Below are 24,669 nucleotides of genomic sequence, written 5' to 3' on the forward strand. Positions count from 1 at the left end.
AAAATGTGAAAAATCACTTACCAAATGCTTATCTGGTAAAACATTACAAATACCTCCCCCAAACTTTTTTTTTTTTTTGAGACAGTCTTGCTTTGTCACCCAGGCTAGAGTGCTGTGGCACAATCTCAGCTCACTGGAATCTCTGCCCCCCACGTTCAAGCAATTCTCCTGTCTCAGCCTCCCAAGTAACTAGGACTACAGGCATATGCTACCTCAGCCAGCTAATTTTTGTATTTTTAGTAGAGATGCGGTTTCACCATATTGGTCAGGCTGGTGTTGAACTCCTGACCTCAGGTGATCCACCCGCCTCTGCCTCCCAAAGTGCTGGGATTATAAGTGTGAGCCACCGCGCCCAGCCACAAATACCACTTTATAATCAATGGAAAATCACCAAATTAGAATTTTTTCAAATAATGTGCATCCTAAAGCAAACATAGGGCCAAGCATGGTGGTTCACGCCTGCAATCCCACACTTTGGGAGGCCAAGGCAGGATTGCTTGAGGCCAGGGGTTCAAGGTTACCGTGAGCTATGATTAAGCCACTGCACTCTAGCCTGGGTGGCAGAGCAAGACCCTGTCTCTAAAAAAAAAATTAAAAATAAAAGTAACACAAATTTAGAATTGTGGACCACTGGTAGAATTTTTTTATTCTGTTCATTCATTTATTTATTCAAGAAACATTTATGGCACACTTGCTGTGTCAGACACTATGGTAGGAACTAAAGATAAAAAGACAAGGTCTGCCCCTCAAAGTACGCACAGTCCGGGGAGAGGCTCCCATTCTAGAATTAAAGAAGGTATGATTAGAAGAGACCTAAGAGTTCCCTTATTTAACAGATGAAACTGGAACTCATCACTACTTAGCTACTAAGGCAGACATCCAGGTATAGAGATTTCCCACCCCATGTGTTCTTTGCACCACATTTCTTATGACTAAAAGCGATGAAGGAGTGTTTCCATGCAGGTGAAGCAGAAACATGGTACTCTGGGCAATATATGTAATAGTTATTAAATTGGAGACAGAAATCCCTAATGGATATGTACAATATAATTATTTAACAATTATTAAGTAACAATTGTTTAAATAAATATCTAACAATTTAGAGACAAACATCTCTAATAGATGTGATATTATGGTAAAGCCCTAATTAGCAACATTTACTGAAGAACTAAAATAAGGTAATATAATAGTAAGCCTTCTGAGCTATAATTATAGTTTTGCCTCTGTTTTCTGATCTGTAAAATGGGGATATTAAAATTTTATTTCACAGACTGTTGTGAAAATTAAGTGAATTAATACTTGAAAGCACTTATTAAGCCTGGTACCTAGTAAACACTCATTAAATGTTTGGTATTCTTGTGGACAATCATTTCTTAAATGTACTAGTATGATACATAAAGACCAAAACACGTAACTATTTTCTTTAAGGGATTATCCTATTATTATGATGGTCTTATTTTCTGGTGACTAATAAAATCTCACTATATTATATATTTCAGAAATAGTATTTAAAATGAATAAGATTTAATAGTATGACCCCTTACTCTATAAAGACCTTATCAGTCCTAAAGCTACAGAAAAATAGACATTAATTAAATCACTAATTAAAATTCCATCACAATTTTAATAAATTAAATCATTTTGTTCAGTATTACTGAGATCACAAATCTTAAATGTCATTAAGAAGATATTCAAAGATGACTTTCAAGTAACTAAAAAGTTTATGGGTAGGCATGGTGGCGCACGCCTTTAATTCCAGCACTTTGGGAGGCCAAGGAGAGAGGATCATTTAAGCCCAGAAGTTTGAGACCAACTTAGGTAACATAAGGAGATCTCTTGTCTACAAAAAAATTAAAAAATTAGCCAGGTGTGGTGGCACACGCCTGTAGGCCCAGCTACTTGGGAGGCTAAGGCAGGAAGATCTCTTGAGCCTGGGAGGTCCAGGCTGCAGTGAGCTGTGATCCAGCCTGGGTACTCCAGCCTGGGCAAGAAAATAAGATCCTGTCTCAAAATTTAAAAATAAAATAAAAAGTTTATACAGATTTTCTCATTCTACATAAAATATTCTTAAACATATGTAAAATAAACATTCATTATATATATTAATGAAACTCTTTTATATTAAAATAAATCATCACCCAATATCAATAATAAAATAAATAACTGTATTTGTATCCACTTACTGCAATCTCTCTACAAGCCGACATGGATATTCCTGTGCCTTCAATTTGCTTCAATGCATATTCCTTTTCATCTTTTCTGCACATAAACAAAAAAACATTATTTTTCCATATATTACTTTCAGATTCAAAATCATAACTACAAAAACAATGGAAACGCACTTAATTTCTCAGTGATATGTAAACACTCTCACTATGCCATGCATTGCTTATTATTTTTGATAATATTTCAACTACAGAAATATGAAATACCAAAAGAAATTCATGTCACAATGAAAACATCAGACAGAGCCAAAACACAAAATTCAAAATTGAAACAGAACAGGATACTAAACACAGCACTAGTTTCAAAGAGTAAACAAGCATAAATATAAACTCAAACATATTGCAAGATAATTCCACTCCTGTCTTAATTATCTGGAGTCTACATAAAGCATTCTGTTATAGACATTCGCTACAAAAAAACTGACAGACATAAACTCCCAGATTCATTTAAAGTAATTTCATAGTATAAGAAGCATTCATAGGAATGATAACCCACTGAAACACACTGTATCTCACTTAGGATGGGGACATTCAAAAGCCCGAGGACCTCAATCAAAAGTCTTTTAAAGAGACCTCAATCAAAAGCCTTTTAAAGACTTCAAAGCTCTAGCCACCAACATGTCATTCTCAGGAACACTAGGAGAAATCCAGTACCTAAAGTGGATTTTTCAAACAATGCACGGTATATTAGGAATTCTGGGAAATCCCAATAGTTACTAAGTTGCTTAACCAAGAGAATACAGCAGTTCAAAAATCAGTGAAACATTCTGTTAAAATATTAATAGTAGACAGCTAGTATAATACAGTAAGTACAGTAAGCATTCTCAAGAGTGCTGAAACCAGAACCAGCCACACAAAGGTCCCTGCTGAATATCATAACTATAGTTCATATTGTGAGTTGTTCTTATAAGAGGAGTTAAATCCATGCCTTTCAAGTTTTGTCTTTTGATTGTATTACAGCCTCAGCAAAGTACCACCAGGTCATGATGTTTTTGTCAAATATAGCGCCAAAGTAGTGTCACATCTGTCTACTTAGCTATTCCTCATTTTCCCCATTCTGTGTTGACCTGCAGATAGAGCAGTTTAGGATGTTATTCAAAATCTACATTTTAAAACACCATTTTACATCCCTTTTGAAGACTTTCACAATCATCTATAAGCAAATAATTGAGTTATGGTTACTTTCCCTCACAATCATTTTGAAAATTATATCCAGTTTTCTTCCAACAGATAGCATTCAGGAAATAATTAAACAGTATTTTGACAAACAAAACATACTAGGTATGTCAACAAGATGGACTATGATACAATTTTTAAAATGATGGCTAGAAGGTCATTAGAAACGTGGAAAATGTGTACCATATGCTACTGAGAAAATACACAAATTATACTATATAAAAATACACATCTACAAATATGTTGAAGGCAATACGAAAAATTAAAAACAGTTACATTAAGATGAAGGAAGTTATGTCGACTAACTTTCGTGCTAATATTATACTGCCTTTTAAATTAGAATTGAGGTAAAAAGAAAAAAAAATAAATTGATACTCTGAAAATACCTACTAAAACAATCTTTAGTATTTTCAAAGTGATAGCTCAGGCATATTTTAAACAGCAAAGTCAAAAATAAGGAAAGCTTAAATGATCATTTTTTTCCTTTTTCTCCATCCTGTTTTTTGCCCAAACATAAAACTAGACTTTTCAGACCACTCAGAAGCCACTAAGAAGCACAAACTGCAGGTGACTGAATGTAATCAAAGCCAAGTGTTCCTTCTGTGCCTTAAATGTATTTGTGGGTATATGAGTGAGAGCACATGTCCCTGAGAAGCTCAACGCAATGCTTACAATGTAAATTTTATACATTTAATAATTAAATTATCTATCAGATATCTATTGCTAAATATTTAAGTTTGATGTATTCTTTAAGCAAAATTATAAAAGCTTTCTGAAAAATTTTTCACATGCAACTATAATTTTTTCAACAGAAATATTTCAATCCTCAGTTCCCCTAGACAAAGCAGTCCAGAAGCTCATGTAATTGCATAGTTTTATTTTAATACTGTAAAGAATATTACACAATCTGGATAGGTTATAGTTGCTATGGAAACTATAAGATCTTTGCAGTAAGTCAAAAAGTGCAAAATTAACACATCAAATTAATGGCTTTTGAATTTCACATCCAGTCTGTCAAAGGAATTTGAAAGCTTGAACAGAAGAGACTGAGCATAGGCCTCTTACTCTAAATTATATGGACAGGAACAAGGAACAAACCCAGTAATTATTTCACTTAATAAGTTTAAATATAACTTCCATCTGTTAAATTAATAAAATACTCAAACATTTGCAATTTTAAGATTTATCTGCAACATTTAAATTGAGAATGAAAGAAAGTCCATATATCATTACTTTTTATCTTTGTAAACTAACTGTCAGATGGTAAGTGATGATGTGGAATCTCTGAGGTTCACCATATGAAGAAGCTGCAAGGTCCCAGAGGGCATATGGGACTCCTTGGCACTGTACTACGTGAATGCCAATCTTTGGGCATATGCCAACACCTCAGTCTGAAGACTAAATATGCATCCTCTAACACAACGTCTAGAAATATTTCAATGATCAGGCACATGAGACAGAGAAGCTTTACTCCTCTCATCCCATGTGAGTGCCCCTCTCCAGGAGTTCCTCCAAGTAGAGGAATTCATACCTCACACCTTAGATGTTTCAGGCACATGTACTATTAAATATCATAAAAGAACAATTTTTTCTTTTACATGAAAAGGCTGAAAAGCAGGTGAACCTGCCTAGCCTACACTGCTATGATAATCTGGCTGTTAGAGGCAGCTTAGTTCCTCCTTAAAACTATTTCATTTCCAAATTACTTTTATTTCTAAATAACATAAAGATAGACAAAGCAATTCCAAAGCCTTCAGAGAAACTGTTTTCTACATTTTCATGTATATTAGATAGTATGATTAGAGCAACTGCATATTGAAATTAATCAGAGGAATTTACTAAATGCATCCAGAAGAATTTAAAATACATATATTTGTACTATAAACATGGATAAAAGCTATATAGAATTTTTAAATATCAAGATGTTACTTCCATATGTCTATAACGTGTAGCAACACCATGAAAACTTCACTCTCAGCAGTCACAATGAAAACCAATTGTTTGATGTGAACATTATGTAACAAAATAGAACAAATATATTTGACAGAGACTGATTCTATTAGGTCTTCCATCTGAGACACTATGTTCCTTTTTTCTTTTTTTTTTTCTTTTTTTGAGACAACTGTGTCCCCCAGGCTGAAGTACAGTAGCATGATCTGGGCTCACTGCAGTGTCGACTTCATGGGCTCAGGTGATCCTCCCACTTCACCCTCCCAAGTAGCTGGGACTGCAGGCACACACCACATACCCAGGTAATTTTTGTATTTTTGTAAAGATGAGGTTTCGCCATATTGGCCAGGCTGGTCTCAAACTCCTGAACTCAAGTGATCTGCCCATCTCGGCCTCCCAAAGTTCTGGGATTACAGGCCTGTACCACCGTGCCCTCCTGGTTCTGGAAAATTCTTGATGCAAACAATTCTATAGAGAGTAGAAAATATAAAAAGCACATATCTATGCAAAAAAATAGAAATCATTACCTTAAAATGAAAGTTTACTCCCATACAGAAAATCAAGCTCAGCGGTAGAATTTAAACGTAATTCAGGGAAGAATTTCTCAAGTCTAGAGAAGCAAGCCCAGCAGGAACATCTCTTAAATGAAATATTAGGATCTGTTTTAATGAAAAAGATAGTCTTACACCTTTCAACAACATCCAAACTTGGCGACCAGCCCACACTCAACTGTAGCAAGGTAAAGCACAATTCAGTAGCCTACACTCAAAACCACAGAGTTAAACCAAAGTTCCATTTGTTGTAGTCACAATTAGACCGGCCCAAGGTTCTTTGACTCCTATCAATAATACTGCTGGATGTCCAGACCAGCCATGGGCCACGTTGATCCCAAAGACCTAGGGTAGACAAAAAATTTAGAAGAAGCATCTTTTAAAGAAAGATAAGAAAAACCAAAATGAGGCAAGATTGAAGGAAAATTTTAAAGTATTCAAAATAACAGAATAAAAATCCTTTTTCTTTGTTTCTAATAAAAACAGAAAAGCTTTATTATTTTATATTAGTTTATATTATATATCCCAATATTGCCAAACTCTTGGGATAAACAAATTAGAGACAGATATCAGCAAGTTCACAATCCACATGGAAAGAGATTCTGGGTGACCAGAAAATATACAAGTAACTCGATGTGCTCCACACCCACAAAAGATACGCATAATAGGTGCAGAGAGAATGCAACCATTAATTCATTCAGAGCTTTAAGAAAGGTAATTCCAATAAGCCATGCCTTTGAGGGAGGAGTTCCCCACGTAGAGGAGGGATAAAGAGGTTTAGAGAATTCCAGGTAGAAGTATGGCATAAGAAAAACAACCGAAGTATATTCAAGAAACAGCTGGTATCCAGTATAAATAGAAAGCTAGGTGCATTATGACTAGGGCAAGAGATGAGGTTAGAAAAGTAAAGAAAGAGACCACGTGATCTAGAAAGAAGCTTGTGTTTGATACGTAAACAGCATAGAGTCAAAGGTTTTTGGAACAGAGAAGGTTAACAGATCTTTGCTCGGAAAGATAACAATGATAACTACAGATAAAAACAGGTGGCAGAGTAAACATTTGGTAGGGTGAGTCAAATGTCCAGATAAGAGAAGATGAAGGACTAGATTAGCAGCAGAGGAGAAGAAATAATAGGTCCAAAAGACATTTGATTCAGAACTGACAGAATTTAGTAACCACTTGATTCTGTGTGGAGGAGATGACGACTCTGAAGATGGATGAAGTTTCCACTCTGCCTCATTGTATGAATGACCAAACGTTTTTGTTTTTTTGTTTTTGGGGGTTTTTTTTTTGAGACGGAGTCTTGCTCTGTTGCCCAGGCTAGAGTGCAGTGGCGTGATCTCAGCTCACTGCAACCTCTGCCTCCTGGGTTCAAGCAATTCTTCTGCCTCAGCCTCCCAAGTAGCTGGGACTATAGGCATGCACCACCACACCCAGCTATTTTTTGTATTTTTAGTAGAGATGGGGTTTCACCATATTGGCCAGGTTGGTCTCGAACTCCTGACCTGGTGATCCGCCCACCTTGGCCTCCCAAAGTGCTGGGATTATAGGCCTGAGTCACTGCGCCCGGCCAAATGACCACACTATTAACCACAGAAATGATGACATGACCTAAATGAAGACCTGGAAACCTAAGATTTTATCCTAAAAGCAATGAAAATTACATATGAAGGTTAATCTTATTAGAGAGGACTAAAATTAAAGGAACGAAAAACAATTAGGAAGTTACTGCGATGTAAGCGTGCGCAGGTGAAAACTTGGATTAGTAGAACAGAATGTTAGCTCTGAAAGGGATCTAAGACAATCCCGTATAATCTCTTCACTTCAGTGATGAAGAAACTAGGCCAGCAGCTAGACACAGAGCTAAGACCAGCTCTTCCAATTCTTCATGACACAGGGGTAATAAGACAGGAGAAAAGAAGGGACATCTATGATAGTCATTTTAAAGGAGGAACTGATGGGACCAGATGAACAGAAAAGATTAAGAAGGAGGAGTCAAAGATGAGTCTGACGTTTTGAGCTTGGCTGATACAAGGATGATGCCTCTGAGAACAAGGTTCATATCAGATCTCAGAAGATTCTGTAGCTTTAGAAATGATTCCTTTACATAGAAAGAAACCCCAACCAAAAATGAAAATACCTCGGAAGTTCAAAAAGGAGATGTCCTGAAGATATTTATTTACTAAGGGTCTACAATAGTAGAGTTTCAGACTGAAAGGTTTGAGTCCATAAATGTGATGATACTGCCTAGAGGAAGTAGCACATAGATAAGGACTTTTGAGTGCCCAGGAAAGAACTGGAGGGAGGGAGGAAGGGAAGGAAACAGTTCTGAAGATACTTCTCTTTTTCTTTTCTGAGGCAGAGTCTTACTCTGTCACCCAGGCTGGAGTGCAGTGGCGCAATCATGGCTTCACTGCAACCTCTGCTTCCTGGTTCAAGCAATTCTCCTACCTCAGCCTCCGGAGTAGCTGGGATTACAGGCACATGACACCATGCCTAGCTAATTTCTGTATTTTTGGTAGAGACAGGGTTTCACTATGTTGGCCAGGCTGGTTTCAACTCCCGGCCTCAAATGATCCACCCACCTTGAACTCCCAAAGTGCTCGGATTACAGGTATGAGCCACCACACCCAGCCCAATACTTCTCTTTCATATCCCTTAGAACAAGGTCCTCAACACTTGGCCCACAGATCACTACCATTCGGTGGCCTGTTAGGAACAGGGCTGAACAGCTGGAGGTGAGTGGTGGGCGAGCAAGCAAATCTTCATCTGTATTTACAGCTACTCTCCATCACACCCGTTACCACCTGAGCTCTGCCTCCTGTCAGATCAGTGGCAGAATTAGATTCTCATAGGAGTGCGAAACCTACTGTGAACTGCACGTGCAAGAGACAGGTTGCGTGTTCCTTTTGAGAATCTAACGCCTGATGTTCTGTCACTGTCTCCCATCACCCCCAGAGGGGATCATCTAGTTGCAGGAAAACAAGCACAGGACTCCCACTGATTCTACATTATGGTGAGTTGTATTTCATTATATACTACAGTGTAATAATAACACAAATAAAGTGCAAAATAAATGTTATGGACTTGAATCATCCCAAAACCATCCCCACCCTGCTGGGTCTGTGGAAAAACTGTCTTTCACGAAACCGGTCCCTGGTCCCAAAAAGGTTGGAGACCACTGCCTTAGAAGACAAACAATTCTATGAAGTTTGCTTTTTTCTAAACCTTATGAGTCAAATTCAAATCATGAAATCATCAGAAATACAGTATCTAAAATAAGACAGTATTATCAGTTTTTACAACTAGGTGTTACTTACAAGACATTCTTCAAACTATGTGATGTGCTACCATTGGTCAGATTAGAAAAAAAAAAAAGACATTCTTCAAATCATATGACATCTGGGCCAACTATTTTTTTCTTCAAGAACAATAATGACATAAATCCACGTTGTATCCCTTTCCTTTATTACGTGATGCTTTGGCTTAGCCAACTAGGAGGCTTCCACAACATGGAAAAATAATTTTAAAACACAATGTGGAATAAAATTTGAAATAACAAAAAAAAAAAACAAAAAAGATCATCTTGTTTCATATGGGTATCATTCTGAATTATTCAGTATCATCATGAGCCCAATATCCAGCCAGCCTAGTAGTAATGATCCGTTATTTGGAAACAGTATTCTTTATTACATAATAACATATTTAAATTTTGTATAATGAAATTTTTCAAAAATAAATAAATAAATGGCAGTAATGCTGCATGTACCCATCACACAATTATCAACTCGTGGACAGCCTTATTTCTACTGCCTCCACTTTTCTTAATTATTTTGAAACAAATCCCAGACATCTTTCTATTTCATTCACAAATAGTTCAATGTCACAACACTTTAATATCAATAATTTTCCTAGTTTGAAAAATAGTCTTTTAAAGTAATTCTGAAACATTTAAAATCTTCCAACATAAGGTACTGCTATTATTTTGTATTCCTCTTATTAATGAAAGATGTCAAATAATACTAGTACCCTCTTTATGCTTTTCTTTTCCGACAAAAATGTGCTTCAGAAATTATGCTTTCATCCACCAAATATTTCACCTATTCAATCTCTAAACATCACTAAAATATAGTACTATTCTTCTTTATTCAACTTAAGAATTCCCTCGCAACATGAAAATGTGACAACAGTTTGATTATGTCTTTGCTTTCATTCCTTAGAAAGACTACCTTTATTTACTCCTGTTTTTGTTTGTGTATGGAGACAGGGTCTCACTATGTTGCCGAAGCTGGTCCCAAACTCTTGACTTCAAGCGATCCTCCTGCCTTGGCCTCCCAAAGTACTGGAATTACAAGTATGCGCCGCTGACCTAGCCTAGTCCTTTTTCTTACAAACTGATTGACTAGTTTATCTCGGTTTTTTTTCTTCTTCTTCTTTTTAGACAGAGCTTCACACTGGCACCCAGGCTGGAAGGCAGTGGTACAACCTCAACTCACTGCAGCCTCGACCTCCTGGGCTCCAATGATCCTCCCACCTCAGCCTCCCAGTTAGCTGGAATTACAGGCATGCTCCACCATTTTTTGTAATTTTTTGTACTTTTTGAACAGACAGGGTTGTGCCATGTTGCCCAAGCTGGTCTTGAATTCCTGGGCTCAAGCAATCTGCCCACCTTGGCCTCTCAAAGTGCTTAGGATTACAGGCGTGAGACAACACACCTAGCTAGTTATCTTTCTCTTAAAAATGATCTTCATTATATACTATTTCCTTCATTTAGAATTCCAAGTCAGATAAAAAGCTTTCAAAACAACTAGAATAATTTTTTCTTTTTTTTGAGACAAGGTCTCTGTCACCCAAATTGAAGTGCAGTGGCGCAATCATGGCTCACTACAGCCTTGACCTCCCAGACTCAAGCAACCCTCTCACCTCAGCTTCAGAGTAGCTGAGACTATAGGTGTGCGCCACCACACCTGGATAATTTTTTTATTTTTTGTAGAGATGGGATCTCACTATGTTGCCCAGGCTGGTCTCGAACTCCTAGGCTCAAGAGATCCTCCTGCCTTGGCCTCCAAAAGTGCTGGGATTAGAAGGGTGAACCACCATGTCTGGCTTAGAATAATGTTTTCATTGATGAATTAATTGTATAATTTCTTTTCTTTAAGGTGTTCATATTTAGTTGACATTTGTATACAACCATATCTTGATTGGAGAGTTTTAATGAAAAACAACAATTCACTGGACTGAATGTGCACATCAATATACTTCACCAGTGGCCCACTAACACTTCAAATCTTATTAATTAGGATATGTTGATAATATTTCCCCAAGCTTTTTACTTTTTAGTCAACAACTACTTGAATTGTCAGTGCACTTCTAAAATCTCAAGTTCAACGTTGCATTGGTAAATATATTACTACATTTCATCAATATTTAATGCTTAATTTGTTTCTAAAATTGGCAAATCGGCAAATTCTTTTTTTTTTTTTTTAAGACAGGGTCTTGCTCTGTCACCCAGGTCAGAGTGCAGTGGTGCAATCATGGCTCACTGCAGCCTCAACCTCCCAGGCTCAAGCAATCCTCTCGCCTCAGCCTCCCAAGTAGCTGGGACTACAGGCACACATCATCATACCCAATTAATTATTTATTTTTTGTTTTATAAGACAGGGTCTTGCTATGTTGCCCAGGTTGGTCTCAAACTCCTGAGCTCAAGTAATCCTCCCATCTCCGCCTCACAAAGTGTTGGGATTACAGGCGTGAGACATCGCACCTGGCCTAAAAATGGCAAATTCTTATTGCTGGGAAATGAATTTTTTAAATAATGTATCTGCAGTAATGCTTAATACTTCAGGCATTACTTTTAAGGCTGAGGCATAAAACATTAATGATTAATAGACTGCAATCATTAGCAAATATTTAGTTAAACTAAATTTTTTTTTTTTTTGAGATGGAGTCTCTATCACCAGGCTGAAGTGCAGTGGCTCGATCTCAGCTCACTGCAACCTCTGCCTCCTGGGTTCAAGTGATTCTTATGCCTCAGTCTCTCGAGTAGCTGGGATTACAGGCACATGCCACCATGCCCAGCTAATGTTTTTGCATTTTTAGTAGAGACAGGGTTTTACCATGTTGGTCAGGATGGTCTTGATCTCCTGACCTCGTGATCCACCCACCTCGGCTTCCCAAAGTGCTAGGATTACAGGCGTGAGCCACCCTGCCCGGCCTAAACTAAATTTTTTTACAGAAAACACTATCTTACTTTGAGAATTCATGAATCTTAAGTCAGACTTACTTCCTACAGACGGTAATATAATAAGTGATGTGAGGCATTTATTTCAGAAATATTTTACTAAGCACACAGTATGTGTCAAGCACTGTGCTAGATTCCAGGAACAGGAGGAAGAAAGAGCTGATCCTTTCCCTTATAAATCTTTTTTTTTTTTTTTGAGACGGAGTTTCAGAAAGAGCTGATCCTTTCCCTTATAAATCTTTTTTTTTTTTTGAGACGGAGTTTCAGAAAGAGTTGATCCCTTCCCTTGTGAATCTTTTTTTTTTTGAGATAAAGTTTCACTCTTGTTGCCCAGGCTGGAGTGCAGTGGCACGATCTAAACTCACTGCAACCTCCGCCTCTATAAGTTCAAGCTATTCTGCTGCCTCAGCCTCCTAAGTAGCTGGGACTACAGTCATGCACCACCATGCTCAGCTAAGTTTTGTATTTTTAGTAGAGATTTAGGGGTTTCACAATGTTGGCCAGGCTGGTCTCAAACTCCTGACCTCAGGTGATCTGCCTGCCTCACCTCCCAAAGTGCTGAGATTATAGGCACGAGCCACCATACCTTGCCCCTTGTGAGTCTTTATACAGAGAGACACACAAGCAAAGGGTACAATCTAGTAAGTGCTATAACAAAAACATGCAAAGAACATCAGATAATGAGTAAATAGAAAGGCTTGGTTCTGGTGAGGGGGATAGACAGGGACTGCTAGAAGGGCTTGGTTCTGGTGAAGGGAATAGACAGGGACTGCTATCAGGTAAATAATTTTCAAAGGAACATCTGAGTGGGTCTCAAGAGATAAGCAGGATTTCACTGAGCAAAGGAGGAAAGAACAGAGCCTTACAGGCACCAGAAATGTGTGGACAAAGTCCAAAGATTAAGATCCATGCTATATCCAAGCAATTAGCCAAAGACAAATACAGCTAGAATACAAGAGGTGAAAAGACACATGAAAAGAGCAAAGCAGACAGAATCAGCATAGTTTTGTATGGTATGCTGAAAACGTGGCACTTTTCCTGTACTATGGAAAGCCATCAGAGGTTTTTCAGCAAGAGAAACATGATCGAACAGGTCTTCTCAGTAAGTAGATAGTATGCAGGGCAGATCAGAAGATTTAAAGCCAGAGGCAGGGGGACCAATGTAGAAGTTTGAGGAGGGTGGATGAGGGCCAAAATTAGAGTAAATGTAGTCAGAATGGAGGGAATGGACTCAAGAGGCATTTGAGAGAAAAAAATATCTATTATGGCCAGATGCAGTGGCTCATGCCTGTAATCCCAACACTTTGGGAGACCAAGGCAGGTGGATCACTGAGATCAGAAGTTCAAGACCAGCCTGGGCCACATGGTGAAACTCTGTCTCTACTAAAAATACAAAATTAGCTGAGTGTGGCACACACCTGTAATCCCAGCACTTTAGGAGACTGAGGCAGGCACATCACCTGAGGTCAGAGGTTCAAGACCAGCCTGGCCAACATAGTGAAACCCCGTCTCTCCTACAAATGCAAAAATTAGCTGGGCATGGTGGCATACATCTGTAGTCTCCGCTACTCAGGAGGCTAAGGCAGGAGAATCACTTGAACTTGGGAGGCAGAGGTTGCATTGAGTTGAGATCACACCATTGTATTCCAGCCTGGGAGACAGAGTGAGACTCCGTCTCAAAAAAAGAAAAAAAAAAACAGGGACAAAAATGAGCTGGGCGTGGTGGCTCACCCCTTGGTCCCAGCTACTCAGGAGGCTGAGGCCGGAAGATCACTTGAGCCAGGAAAGTGGAGGTTGCAGTGAGCCAAGATTGTGCCATTGCACTCCAGCCTGGGCAAGACCCTGTCTTAAAAAAAAAAAAGTTATCTACTGTGCCAAATATATTTAGGTACATTGTAGACATTCAAGAAATATTTAATGAATATGTATGCATATGTATGCACATGTTTGTGTATATACGTATATGTATATTTATGTGTGTGTGTGTGTACATGTATACATATGTTTCTTGGGCAGATAGCCAAAAGAACAGCTGAAGGTGACTGAGGTTTCTAGCCAAAGTGTTGTCTCAGTGAAATTAAGGCCATTTATAAAAAAGAAAGAATAATACTGACAATGGGCTAGTTTGGAAGTAGAGAATAAATTCATTTTGGACGTGTTGGTTTTGAAGTAGCAACTGAAGAGGCAGTAGAATATGAACGAAAGAAAATAACAAAACTGGAGTTCAGAAAAGAGAACATCTCCATAGAGGTGACTGTTAAAACCACAAAAGCAACTGTGATCACAAAGGGAAAGAACTCAGAACCAAAGGGCTAAAGGTGGTGGTCAGTGCAACCCAACCTCTTTCACATGATGGCACCCACATAATGCTATTAGTTCTACCCTGGACACCAGGGTAGAAACAGACAGACAGGACTACTCATGGGCAAAGAGAAAAGGACCCATGGGCTTCCACTGCCCTAAACCCACTGACTGTCAAAGAATTCAGAGGATTAATTAACAGGACCCACAAGCCATTCACAGCACCCATACCACAGGAGCCCTTCTTCCGTAAACACCATCCTACAAAAGGCCTGAAGAAAGGTAAAGTATTAAAATTCCCTGATAGTAAGCAAATCTGGATGTGTGATACTCTAAGAAAACTGGGTTGACTCCCCTCCCCTTAGAAAAGGAGCACCATGAAAAAGGATAACCTAGATTAAAAGAGACTCAAAGCATATAACAATCAAATACTATGCATAAAATACTTGACTAAATTGTGGTTCAAATAAAAATAGCTATAAAAGTTTACTTGTGGGACACCTGGGGAAATTTAAATATGAACCAGAATTTATATAATATTATTATGATATCATGGCTAATTTTATTTTTTAATTTTTATTAACTGTCAAATATAGGATAATGGTATGGTAATACAAGCAAATGTTCTTATTCTTAGGAGATATAGGTTCAAGTATTTGGGGTTGATACGTAATGACAACTGCAAATTAATTTCAGATTGTTCAAATACATCAAAAACCATTCATATATACACAGAGAGATAAACCACTTATAGAAAGATAATAACAACTGAATCTAGGCATTCAAGGCCGCTGAATGTAGGAGTTCACTGTTCTAAAGTAAACTTTTCTGCTTTTACAAAACTTTTCTTAATAAAAAAAATTGAAGAGAGAAATAACTAATAAGCAGCAGTTAAAGAGAAGGCCAAGTGTGGTGGCTCACATCTGTAATCCCAGCACTTTAGGAGGCCAAGGTGGGAGAATTGCCTGAGGCCAGGAGTTTTGAGATCAGCCTGGGCAATGTGGCAAGATCCCATCTCTAAAAAAGTTTTAAGCCGGGCGCGGTGGCTCAAGCCTGTAATCCCAGCACTTTGGGAGGCCGAGACGGGCGGATCACGACGTCAAGAGATCGAGACCATCCTGGTTAACACGGTGAAACCCCGTCTCTACTAAAAAATACAAAAAACTAGCCGGCCAAGGTGGCGGACGCCTGTAGTCCCAGCTACTCGGGAGGCGGAGGCAGGAGAATGGCGTGAACCCGGGAGGCGGAGCTTGCAGTGAGCTGAGATCCGACCACTGCACTCCAGCCTGGGTGACAGCGCGAGACTCCGTCTCAAACAAAAAAAAAAAAAAAAAGTTTTAAAATTGGCTGCGCATGGTGGTGCTCGCCTGTGGGCTCAGCTACCCAGGACATTGAGGTGGGGGACCGCTTGGGCCCAAGAGGTTGAGGCTGCAGTGAGTCATGTTTGTGCTACCACACTCCAGCCTGAGCTACAGAGCAAGACCGTGTCCCCCACCTCCCCGCAACACAAAGGAGTTAAAGAGAAAAACAATGAAAAACATTAAGAAAGGGGTGTACAGAAGCAAAGAAACAAGCATTAAAGGGTAGGTGGGCAAAAGTGTCAAATGTAGAAGGTCAAATAGGAGAGAACGGAAAAGAGTTCATCGAATTTAACAGTTAATGACATTTGTGAGAGCATCACCAGCAGAGCAAGCGCTTTGTTTAATACTCTCTCAAGACCTTACCATACTTTATTATAATTACTTAGAACTGATTCATTTCCCTTACCGCATCCCCAAATGAGGAAGGAGACTATCTTGCTCATTTCTGTGTATTCTCTAGGAGTTAACTAAGTACTTTGCAAACAGTAGGAATTAAACATGTTACCAAAATAAACTTGTTCATTAGTCTTGGTCATTTTAAAAAATATTTTCACTGTAATAAGAAAATCCAGAAAACTGTCTGTTAGCTATGCTCCAAGGATAAAAGTATATATATTCTGAAAAATAAAATTAAAATGACAGTGATGATCAAATATCAGTATTTTTATTGTAAAAGTAATTATATCTAGAAATTCACCTAAAAGCAAGTATCTCCTTCTGAAGGGAAGGAGAAAAATAAAAATATTTTGCCATTCTTAAATGCCACACTGTCAGATTCGATAGAGGTAGATCATCAGATTACACAGTACTGAATCAACAATCTGCTCCCCTTAGGTGCATTTTAAGATTTAAGTCTTCATGAAATCATCTCAGATATAAATATCAATGAAAAATAAATACTAAAAAAAAAAAGATAAAATGATGGGTCAGGTGTAATGGCTCATGCCTATAATCCTACCACTTAAGGAGGCCATGGCAGGAGGATCACTTGAGCCCAGGAGTTTGAGACCAGCCTGGTCAACGTAGCAAGACCCTGTCTCTACAAAAACTAAAAAAACATTTTAAAAATTAGCCAGGCATAGTAGCACATGCCTGCAGTCCCAGCTACTCAGGAGGCTGCGGCAGTAGGATCACTTGAGCCTGGGAGTTCGAAGTTGCAGTGAGCTATGATCATACCATTGCACTCTAGCCCAGGAGTTCAAGGCCAACCTGGGCATTATAGCAAAACCCATCTCTAAAAAATAAATAAGTAAAATATTAACACTGGAAATAATTTTATTTCCTTCTTTATGCTTATCTATACTTTCCTGATTTTTCTATAATGAATATTAGCTACTTGTATAATAATCATTTTCTTTTAAAAGTTTCCATATAAATTGACCTGAATTTGTCTGTATGAAAGCTCAGGTTAACTTGACCTCGTTAAATGATCCAATTCATAGAAATGCCAACCCAAGACCAAATTCTAGTCACTAAAAAGCTGAAAAACAAGAAGTTAGGAAAAGAAAGCTGCTGCCAAAGCAGAATAAACACCAACAATAATGAACCAATCAAACTGGGAACTTATGGAGGGCAACAGCATTTTTCCATTTATCATTAAATCAATCTTAAAACAAAAAGTAATACTATCCAATACAACACATTTACAATAAGATTTATAGTAATAGCTACACTTATATGGTACTTACTATATGGCAGGGACCGATTAAAAGCCTCAACTAGGCCAGGCGCGGTGCATCACACTTGTAATCTCAGCACTTTGGGAGGCTGAGGCAGGCAGATCACCTGGGCCACACAGCGAGGCTCTGTCTCAAAAAAAAAACAAAAACAAAAACAAAAACAAAAAGCCTCAATATATTAACTCTTTTAGGCTGGGCACAGTGGCTCACGCCTGTTAATTCCAAAACTTTGGGAGGCTGAGGTGGGAGGATTACTTGAGCCCAAGAGTTCAAGACTAGCCTGGGCAACATAGTGAGACCCTGTCACTACAAAAAAATACAAAAATGAGTTTGCCATAGCGAAAGCCCCTCTCTACTAAAAATACAAAAATTAGCCAGGCATGGTGGCACGTGCCTATAGTCCCAGCTACTCAGGAAGCTGAGGCACAAGAATCACTTGAACCTGAGAGGTGGAGGGTGGAGTTTGCAGAGAGCCAAGATTGTGCCACTGCATTCCAACCTGGGCCACACAGCGAGGCTCTGTCTCAAAAAAAACAAAAACAAAAACAAAAACAAAAAGCCTCAATATATTAACTCTTTTAGGCTCTAAAAGGTCAAGGCTGCAGGGAGCCACGATCACATCACTGTACTCCAGCCTGGGTGACAGGGCGAGACCTCATCTCAAAGCAAACAAAACTCTTCTAATTCCTACAACATGTTATGAAGCAGGTACTATTAACCATCCCCATTATACAGATAAGGACACTGAAAGCAAGTAGATTAAGTAACTCGCTCTATATCACAAAGCTCATTAAGTGGCAGATCCACAATTCATACTTAAATAGTCTGGCTACAGAGTCTGTGCTTTAATTGCTATAGTGATTATTTCCCTTCTCAGAAGGGGAATATGCCAATCCAGTCTCACAGGCAAGACAGCACGATACATCTGAAGTTCAGTAAGGCTTGTTTCAAGTAGGGAAAGCAAGTTAAAGCTGGAGAAGCAAGAAGGGCCAGATGAAGCAGAACAAGTAGGAACACAGGTAAGGATTTTAAGCAATCTGGGTTGGTGTTTTCATTTGTTTTTTGATAAAGGGTTCTCATTTTGTTGCTCAGGCTGATCTCGAATGCCTTCGCTCAAGTCATCCTCCTGCCTCAGCCTCCAGAATAGCAGGGACCACGGGTACATGCCACCCTGCCTGGCACACAATCGGTGTTTTTTGTAGTCTGAAGGTGTGACGATAGCACAGGCAACTAGTTAAGAGGCTTTTGCAATAATTTAAATGAGAGGTGGCTATAGTCTAAATTAGGATAGTAGCAGAGGGAATAAAAAGAAGTGGATGGATCTTCCAGGTAATTAGGAAACAGTGTCAACAGAACATGTGGTGAAGAAACAAGAGAAAGAACTGCACGAACTTGATTCCCAGTGTCCGGCTCAGGCAATGGGCGATGGTGGTACCAATCACTGAGTTCAGAAGAGCAGATTGGGCAAGTTTTAAATAAGTTGAAGTTGAGAAGACTGTGGTATTGTCTAAACCAAGAAGTCCAAAAGGCATCTGGACACACGTAAGGTTTACAAAGGAGATGTGGACTAGAGATAGAGATGTAAAAGTATTTAGAAATTGAAGTTGTGAGACTAGGAAAAAAGAACCCTGAAAAACATCATTTAAGGATGTTTTTCGGCCGGGCGCGGTGGCTCACGCCTGTAATCCCAGCACTTTGGGAGGCCGAGGCGGGCGGATCACAAGGTCAGGAGATCGAGACCACGGTGAAACCCCGTCTCTACTAAAAATACAAAAAATTAGCCGGGCGCGGTTGTGGGCGCCTGTAGTCCCAGCTACTCGGGAGGCTGAGGCAGGAGAATGGCGTGAACCCGGGAGGCGGAGCTTGCAGTGAGCCGAGATCGCGCCACTGCACTCCAGCCTGGGCGACAGAGCGAGACTCCGTCTCAAAAAAAAAAAAAAAAAAAGGATGTTTTTCATTTAAATTTCATTTAAGGATGGATGCTCAGTGGTTTACCAATTATTTTACTTTACTTTTGTCTTTCCAACTAACTGCTAAGTTCATTGAAAGCAATGATGCCTCCTACAAGCCTCTGTAACTCTGCAGCTTTTCACATATTAATGGATATTTGTAAGGTACTTAACCAACTGAGATATGGGGAAGGGATAAATAAAATACACTTGACACTAGAAGAATCCTTTTCTTAGGATTCCTCTGATCTTCCATTTTCCCCCCTGGCCTTTGCTCCCTCAATTACTGCTGCTCTGACTGTGCTAATCCAATGGAAAAAGATGAATCTGGGGACTGATAACTCAGGAGTTATGCAAAGGTTCTGTGATCTACTTTCTCATACCCTGTTGGGAACAAGCCCCCCAAAATCTGGCCATAAACTGACCCCAAAACTGGCCATAAACAAAATCTCTGCAGCACTATGACATGTTCATGATGGCCAAACACCTGTCCCACCCAGGGCAGAAAACTGCTTAAAGGCATTCTTAAGCCACAAACAACAGCATGAGTGATCTGTGCCTTAAGAACATGCCCCTGCTGCAGTTAACTAGCCCAACCTATTCCTTTAATTCGGCCCATCCCTTCGTTTCCCATAAGGGATACTTTTAGTTAATTTAACATCTGTAGAAACAATGCTAATGACTGGCTTGCTGTTAATAAACACATAGGTAAATCTCTGCTCGGGGCTCTCAGCTCTGAAGGTTGTGAAACCCCTGATTTCCCACTTCACACCTCTGTATTTCTGTGTGTGTGTCTTTAATTCCTCTAGCACCACTGGGTTAGGGTCTCCCCAACCAAGCTGATCTCGACAAATGGCGTCCATCATGGGGGCTCGAATCCAGGTCGAAGGGTCGCCGGAGCGACGGATGGAGAACATGGAACTAGCTGGAGGACACTCAAGTACTCTGAAAGCAATCCCCGTGTTGAGTAAGAAGGGGAGCTCAGAAGTGTCAGGGTAACAATGGGACCAGTGTGGGCTGTGGTTCATTCCACCTTGGAACTTTTTCACGCTGATGATGAGGAGGAAGGAGAGTGTAACGAAGTAACAGAAGAGGTTACAGACCAGGTTTATTTGCCAGCTAAAGCTAAAGCAGCAAAGGAGCGAGAGGTTCATCCCTACCCTTCTGCACCCCCTCATTATTATTTTGAAGAAAAAGACCCTCCGGATCTTTCTTTTCCAGAGGACACTGGGCGAAAAGTAGTTGCCCCAGTGGCTGTTCGAGCAGCACCTCGAGCGACCGCTGTTATTTCTATTCAGGCAGGAATTCAGCAAGCTAGACGAGAGGGTGATTTAGAGGCTTGGCAGTTCCCTGTTAGAATACATGCCCCAGATCAACAGGGAAATATTATAGCAACATTTGAGTCTTTTCCTTTTAAATTACTCAAAGAATTTGAACAAGCTATAAATCAGTATGGACCAGGTTCTCCTTTTGTAACAGGATTGTTAAAGAATGTTGCTGTTTCCAGTCGGATGATTCCTTCTGACTGGGACGCTCTTACTCGAGCTTGTCTAACTCCTGCTCAGTTCTTACAATTTAAAACTTGGTGGGCAGATGAAGCTCCCATTCAGGCTGCTCGCAATGCCCAGGCCCAACCTCAAATTAATACAACTGCAGACTAACTTTTGGGGGTTGGTGGCTGGGCTGGTTTAAATGCACAACTGGTCATGCAGGATGATGCCATAGAACTGCTTAGAGGAGTGTGCGTTAGAGCTTGGGAAAAAATCGCTTCAAGTGGAGAACAATACCCTTCCTTTAGTGCTGTAAATCAGGGACCCAAAGAACCATATGTTGATTTTACAGCTCGGTTACAGGAATCTCTTAAAAAGATGATTGCAGATTCAGCTGCTCAGGATATAGTGTTGCAGTTATTAGCTTTCGACAATGCTAATCCCGATTGCCAGGCTGCTCTGCGACCTATCAGAGGGAAAGCACATTTAGTTGATTATATCAAAGTTTGTGATGGTATCGGAGGTAATCTGCATAAAACTACTCTGCTAGCACAGGCAATGGCAGGACTGAGAATGGATAAAGAAAATACTCCGTTTCCTAGAGCTTGTTTTAACTGTGGGAAGCATGGTCATACTAAAAAAGAATGTAGAAAAAAATCAGCGAGTCAAGCTGCCAGATAGGGGAAAAAAGAAAACTGCTGAGCCTGAAATATGTCCAAAATGTAAAAAAGGAAAACATTGGGCTAATCAGTGTCACTCTAAGTTTGATAAAGATGGGAACCCAATTTCGGGAAATGCCATGAGGGGCCCGTCCCGGGCCCCATTCTAAACCGGGGCATTTCCAGCTCAGGTCATTCCCTCACCCCTGTACAATGTCTGTCCCCCACCACAGCCGATAGTGCCGCAGTAGATTTATGCTGCACAAAAGCTGTGAGCCTTTGGCCTGGGGAACCCCCATAAAAGGTACCAATAGGAGTCTGTGGACCCTTGCCAGCCGGGACAATAGGATTACTTTTAGGAAGGTCTACTTTAAGTTTAAAAGGGGTACAAATACATACAGGAGTCATTGATTCAGATTACAATAGGGAAATTCAAATTGTTATATCTACTTCTGTTCCCTGGAAAGCAGAGCCAGGAGAGCGCATAGCACAGCTCCTGATTGTGCTATATGTGGGAATGGGAAAAAGTGAAATTAAATGAACAGGAGGATTCGGAAGCACAAATAAACAAGGAAAAGCAGCTTATTGGGTAAATCAAATTACGGATAAATGTCCTACCTGTGAAATAACTATTCAGGGAAAGAAATTTAAAGGTTTGGTAGATATAGGAGCGGAAATTTCAGTCATTTCTCTACAGCACTGGCCATCTGTGTGGCCAATTCAACCTGCTCAATTTAACATAGTTGGAGTTGGTAAAGCCCCTGAAGTATATCAAAGTAGCTATTTTTGCATTGTGAGGGGCCCAATGGACAACCTGGGACTATCCAACCAATTATAACTTCTGTACCTATAAATTTATAGGGAAGAGATTTATTACAACAATGGGAAGCATAAGTTCTAATTCCAGAACAATTATATAGCCCTCAAAGTCAATATATGATGCATGAAATGGGGTATGTCCCTGGTATGGGACTAGAAAAAAATTTGCAAGCTTTGAAAGCACCGCTTCAAACAGAAAGACAGAGTTCCCACCAGAGATTAGGAAATAATTTTTGATGGCAGCCATTGTTAAGCCTCCAGAACCTACACCTTTAAAATGGTAAACAGATAAGCCAATTTGGATAGAACGATGGCCGCTAAGTAAAGAGAAACTGGAGGCTTTAGAGAAATTAGTTACTGAACAATTAGAAAACGGGCACATAGCTCCAACATTTCCCCTTGGAATTATCCAGTTTTCCTAATTAAGAAAAAATTAGGTAAATGGAGAATGTTAACTGACTTAAGAGCCATCAATTCAGTTATACAACCTATTAGAGCATTACAGCCAGAATTGCCTTCTCCTGGTATAATTCCAAAACATTGGCCTTTAATAGTCATAGATTTAAAGACTTTCTTTACTATTCCCTTAGCTGAGCAAGACTGAATGGTTTGCATTTATAATTCCTGCGGTAAACAACCTGCAGCCTGCTAAGCGTTTTCACTGTTTCACAGATGGGTCTAGTAATGGTAAAGCTTCTTATTCCGGATTGAAAAGTAAAGTTTTCCAGACGCTCTGTACTTCAGCTCAAAAAGCGGAGCTTGTAGCAGTAAATGAGGTATTGACTGCTTTTGATATGCCTATTAATGTGATTTCTGATTCTTCATATGTGGTTCATTCCGCACAGTTAATTGAAAATGCTCAGTTACAATTTCATACAGATAAACAACTGATGACTTTATTTAACCAACTGCGAACAGCAGTTAGGAGTAGAACGCATTCTTTTTACATCACTCACATTAGGGCTCATACACCTCTTCCAGACTTTTGACTGAAGGGAATCAAATGGCTGATCGCCTAGTTGCTAATGCAGTATCTAATGCTAGATATTCACAATTTAACCCATGTTAATGCCTCTGGTCTCAAATGCAGATACGACATTGCCTGGAAAGAAGTTAAAGCTATTATCCAACGATGCCCAACTTGCCAAATGGTACATTCCTCATCAAGTTAATCCTCGAGGATTGGAACCTAACTCTCTTTGGCAAACGAGTGTCACACATATTCCCCCGTTTGGGAGACTAGCTTACGTACATGTATGTGTGGACACGTTCTCTCACTTTGTCTGGGCTACATGCCACTCAGGAGAGTCTTCCGCCTGTGTTAAACATCACCTTTTGCAGTGTTTTGCGGTGATGGGCATTCCAGCTTCTATTAAAACATATAATGCCCCAGGCTACGCTAGCCAAGCTCTAGCTACATTTTTCCCTATGTGGAATATTAAACACATTACTGGTATCCCATACAATTCTCAAGGACAAGCCATAGTGGAAAGAATGAATCTCTCCCTAAAACAGCAGTTGCAAAAGCAGAAAGGGGGAGAGAGAGAATACTGAATACCCCAGATACAACTGAATCTAGCATTATTAACTTTAAATTTTTTGAGCCTGCCCAAAGGCCAGATGTTATCAGCAGCTGAACAGTATCTACAGAAACCAGCTGCAAAGACAGAAGCAGAACAATTGGTTTGGTGGAGAGATTCAATAACAAAAAGTTGGGAACTAGGTAAAATAATAACTTGGGGTAGAGGTTATGCTTGTGTTTCTCCAGGCCAAAATCAACAGTCGATTTGGATACCATCAAGACACCTGAAACCTTGCAATGAGCCAGATGCCAAGTAAGAGATTCCGGGAGGATTCCAAGGACCCCCACTTGCAGCCATGTTGAGACTGACACTGAAGAGGACTCCAATTGTCACAAGCAACACCCGTTGAACACAGCCACCCACCTGGGGAAAGATCAAGAAGCTGTCACAGATGGCAGAAGAAAACCTGAGGAAAGCGGGACTACCAATCACAACAAGTAATTTAATGGTAGCTATGACAGCAGTTATCACCATTGCTGTGAGTATTCCTTCAACAAAGGCTGACACAGAGAACAATTATACTTATTGGGCATATTTATCAGTCTTGGCTGGCAATAATGCCTGGATGTAATCACTCCATGACGCAGTTACACATGCTTTCTGATCTCAGTATTTACCATAATAAATTTGCTCCTATAATTGAGGCATACTGCCCTCAAAAACCTACTTGTAAACAAAACTGAAC

At 39.6% G+C, this 24,669-nt stretch overlaps 1 protein-coding gene across 6 annotated transcripts in view; it reads right to left on the reverse strand.

Annotated features, from left to right (window-relative positions):
* Positions 1–24,669, reverse strand: part of CDK19 (cyclin dependent kinase 19) — a 217,950-nt gene that overhangs the window by 143,690 nt on the left and 49,591 nt on the right. For all 6 annotated transcript variants that reach the window (XM_015137574.3, XM_015137573.3, XM_077999285.1 and 3 more), the window contains one exon: positions 2,184–2,259. In XM_015137574.3, coding sequence (XP_014993060.1) covers positions 2,184–2,259 — 76 coding nt within the window. The remainder of the gene's footprint in view (positions 1–2,183; positions 2,260–24,669) is intronic.

The sequence above is a fragment of the Macaca mulatta genome, chromosome 4, assembly GCF_049350105.2.
Source record: "Macaca mulatta isolate MMU2019108-1 chromosome 4, T2T-MMU8v2.0, whole genome shotgun sequence".
NCBI classification, from domain to species: domain Eukaryota; kingdom Metazoa; phylum Chordata; class Mammalia; order Primates; family Cercopithecidae; genus Macaca; species Macaca mulatta.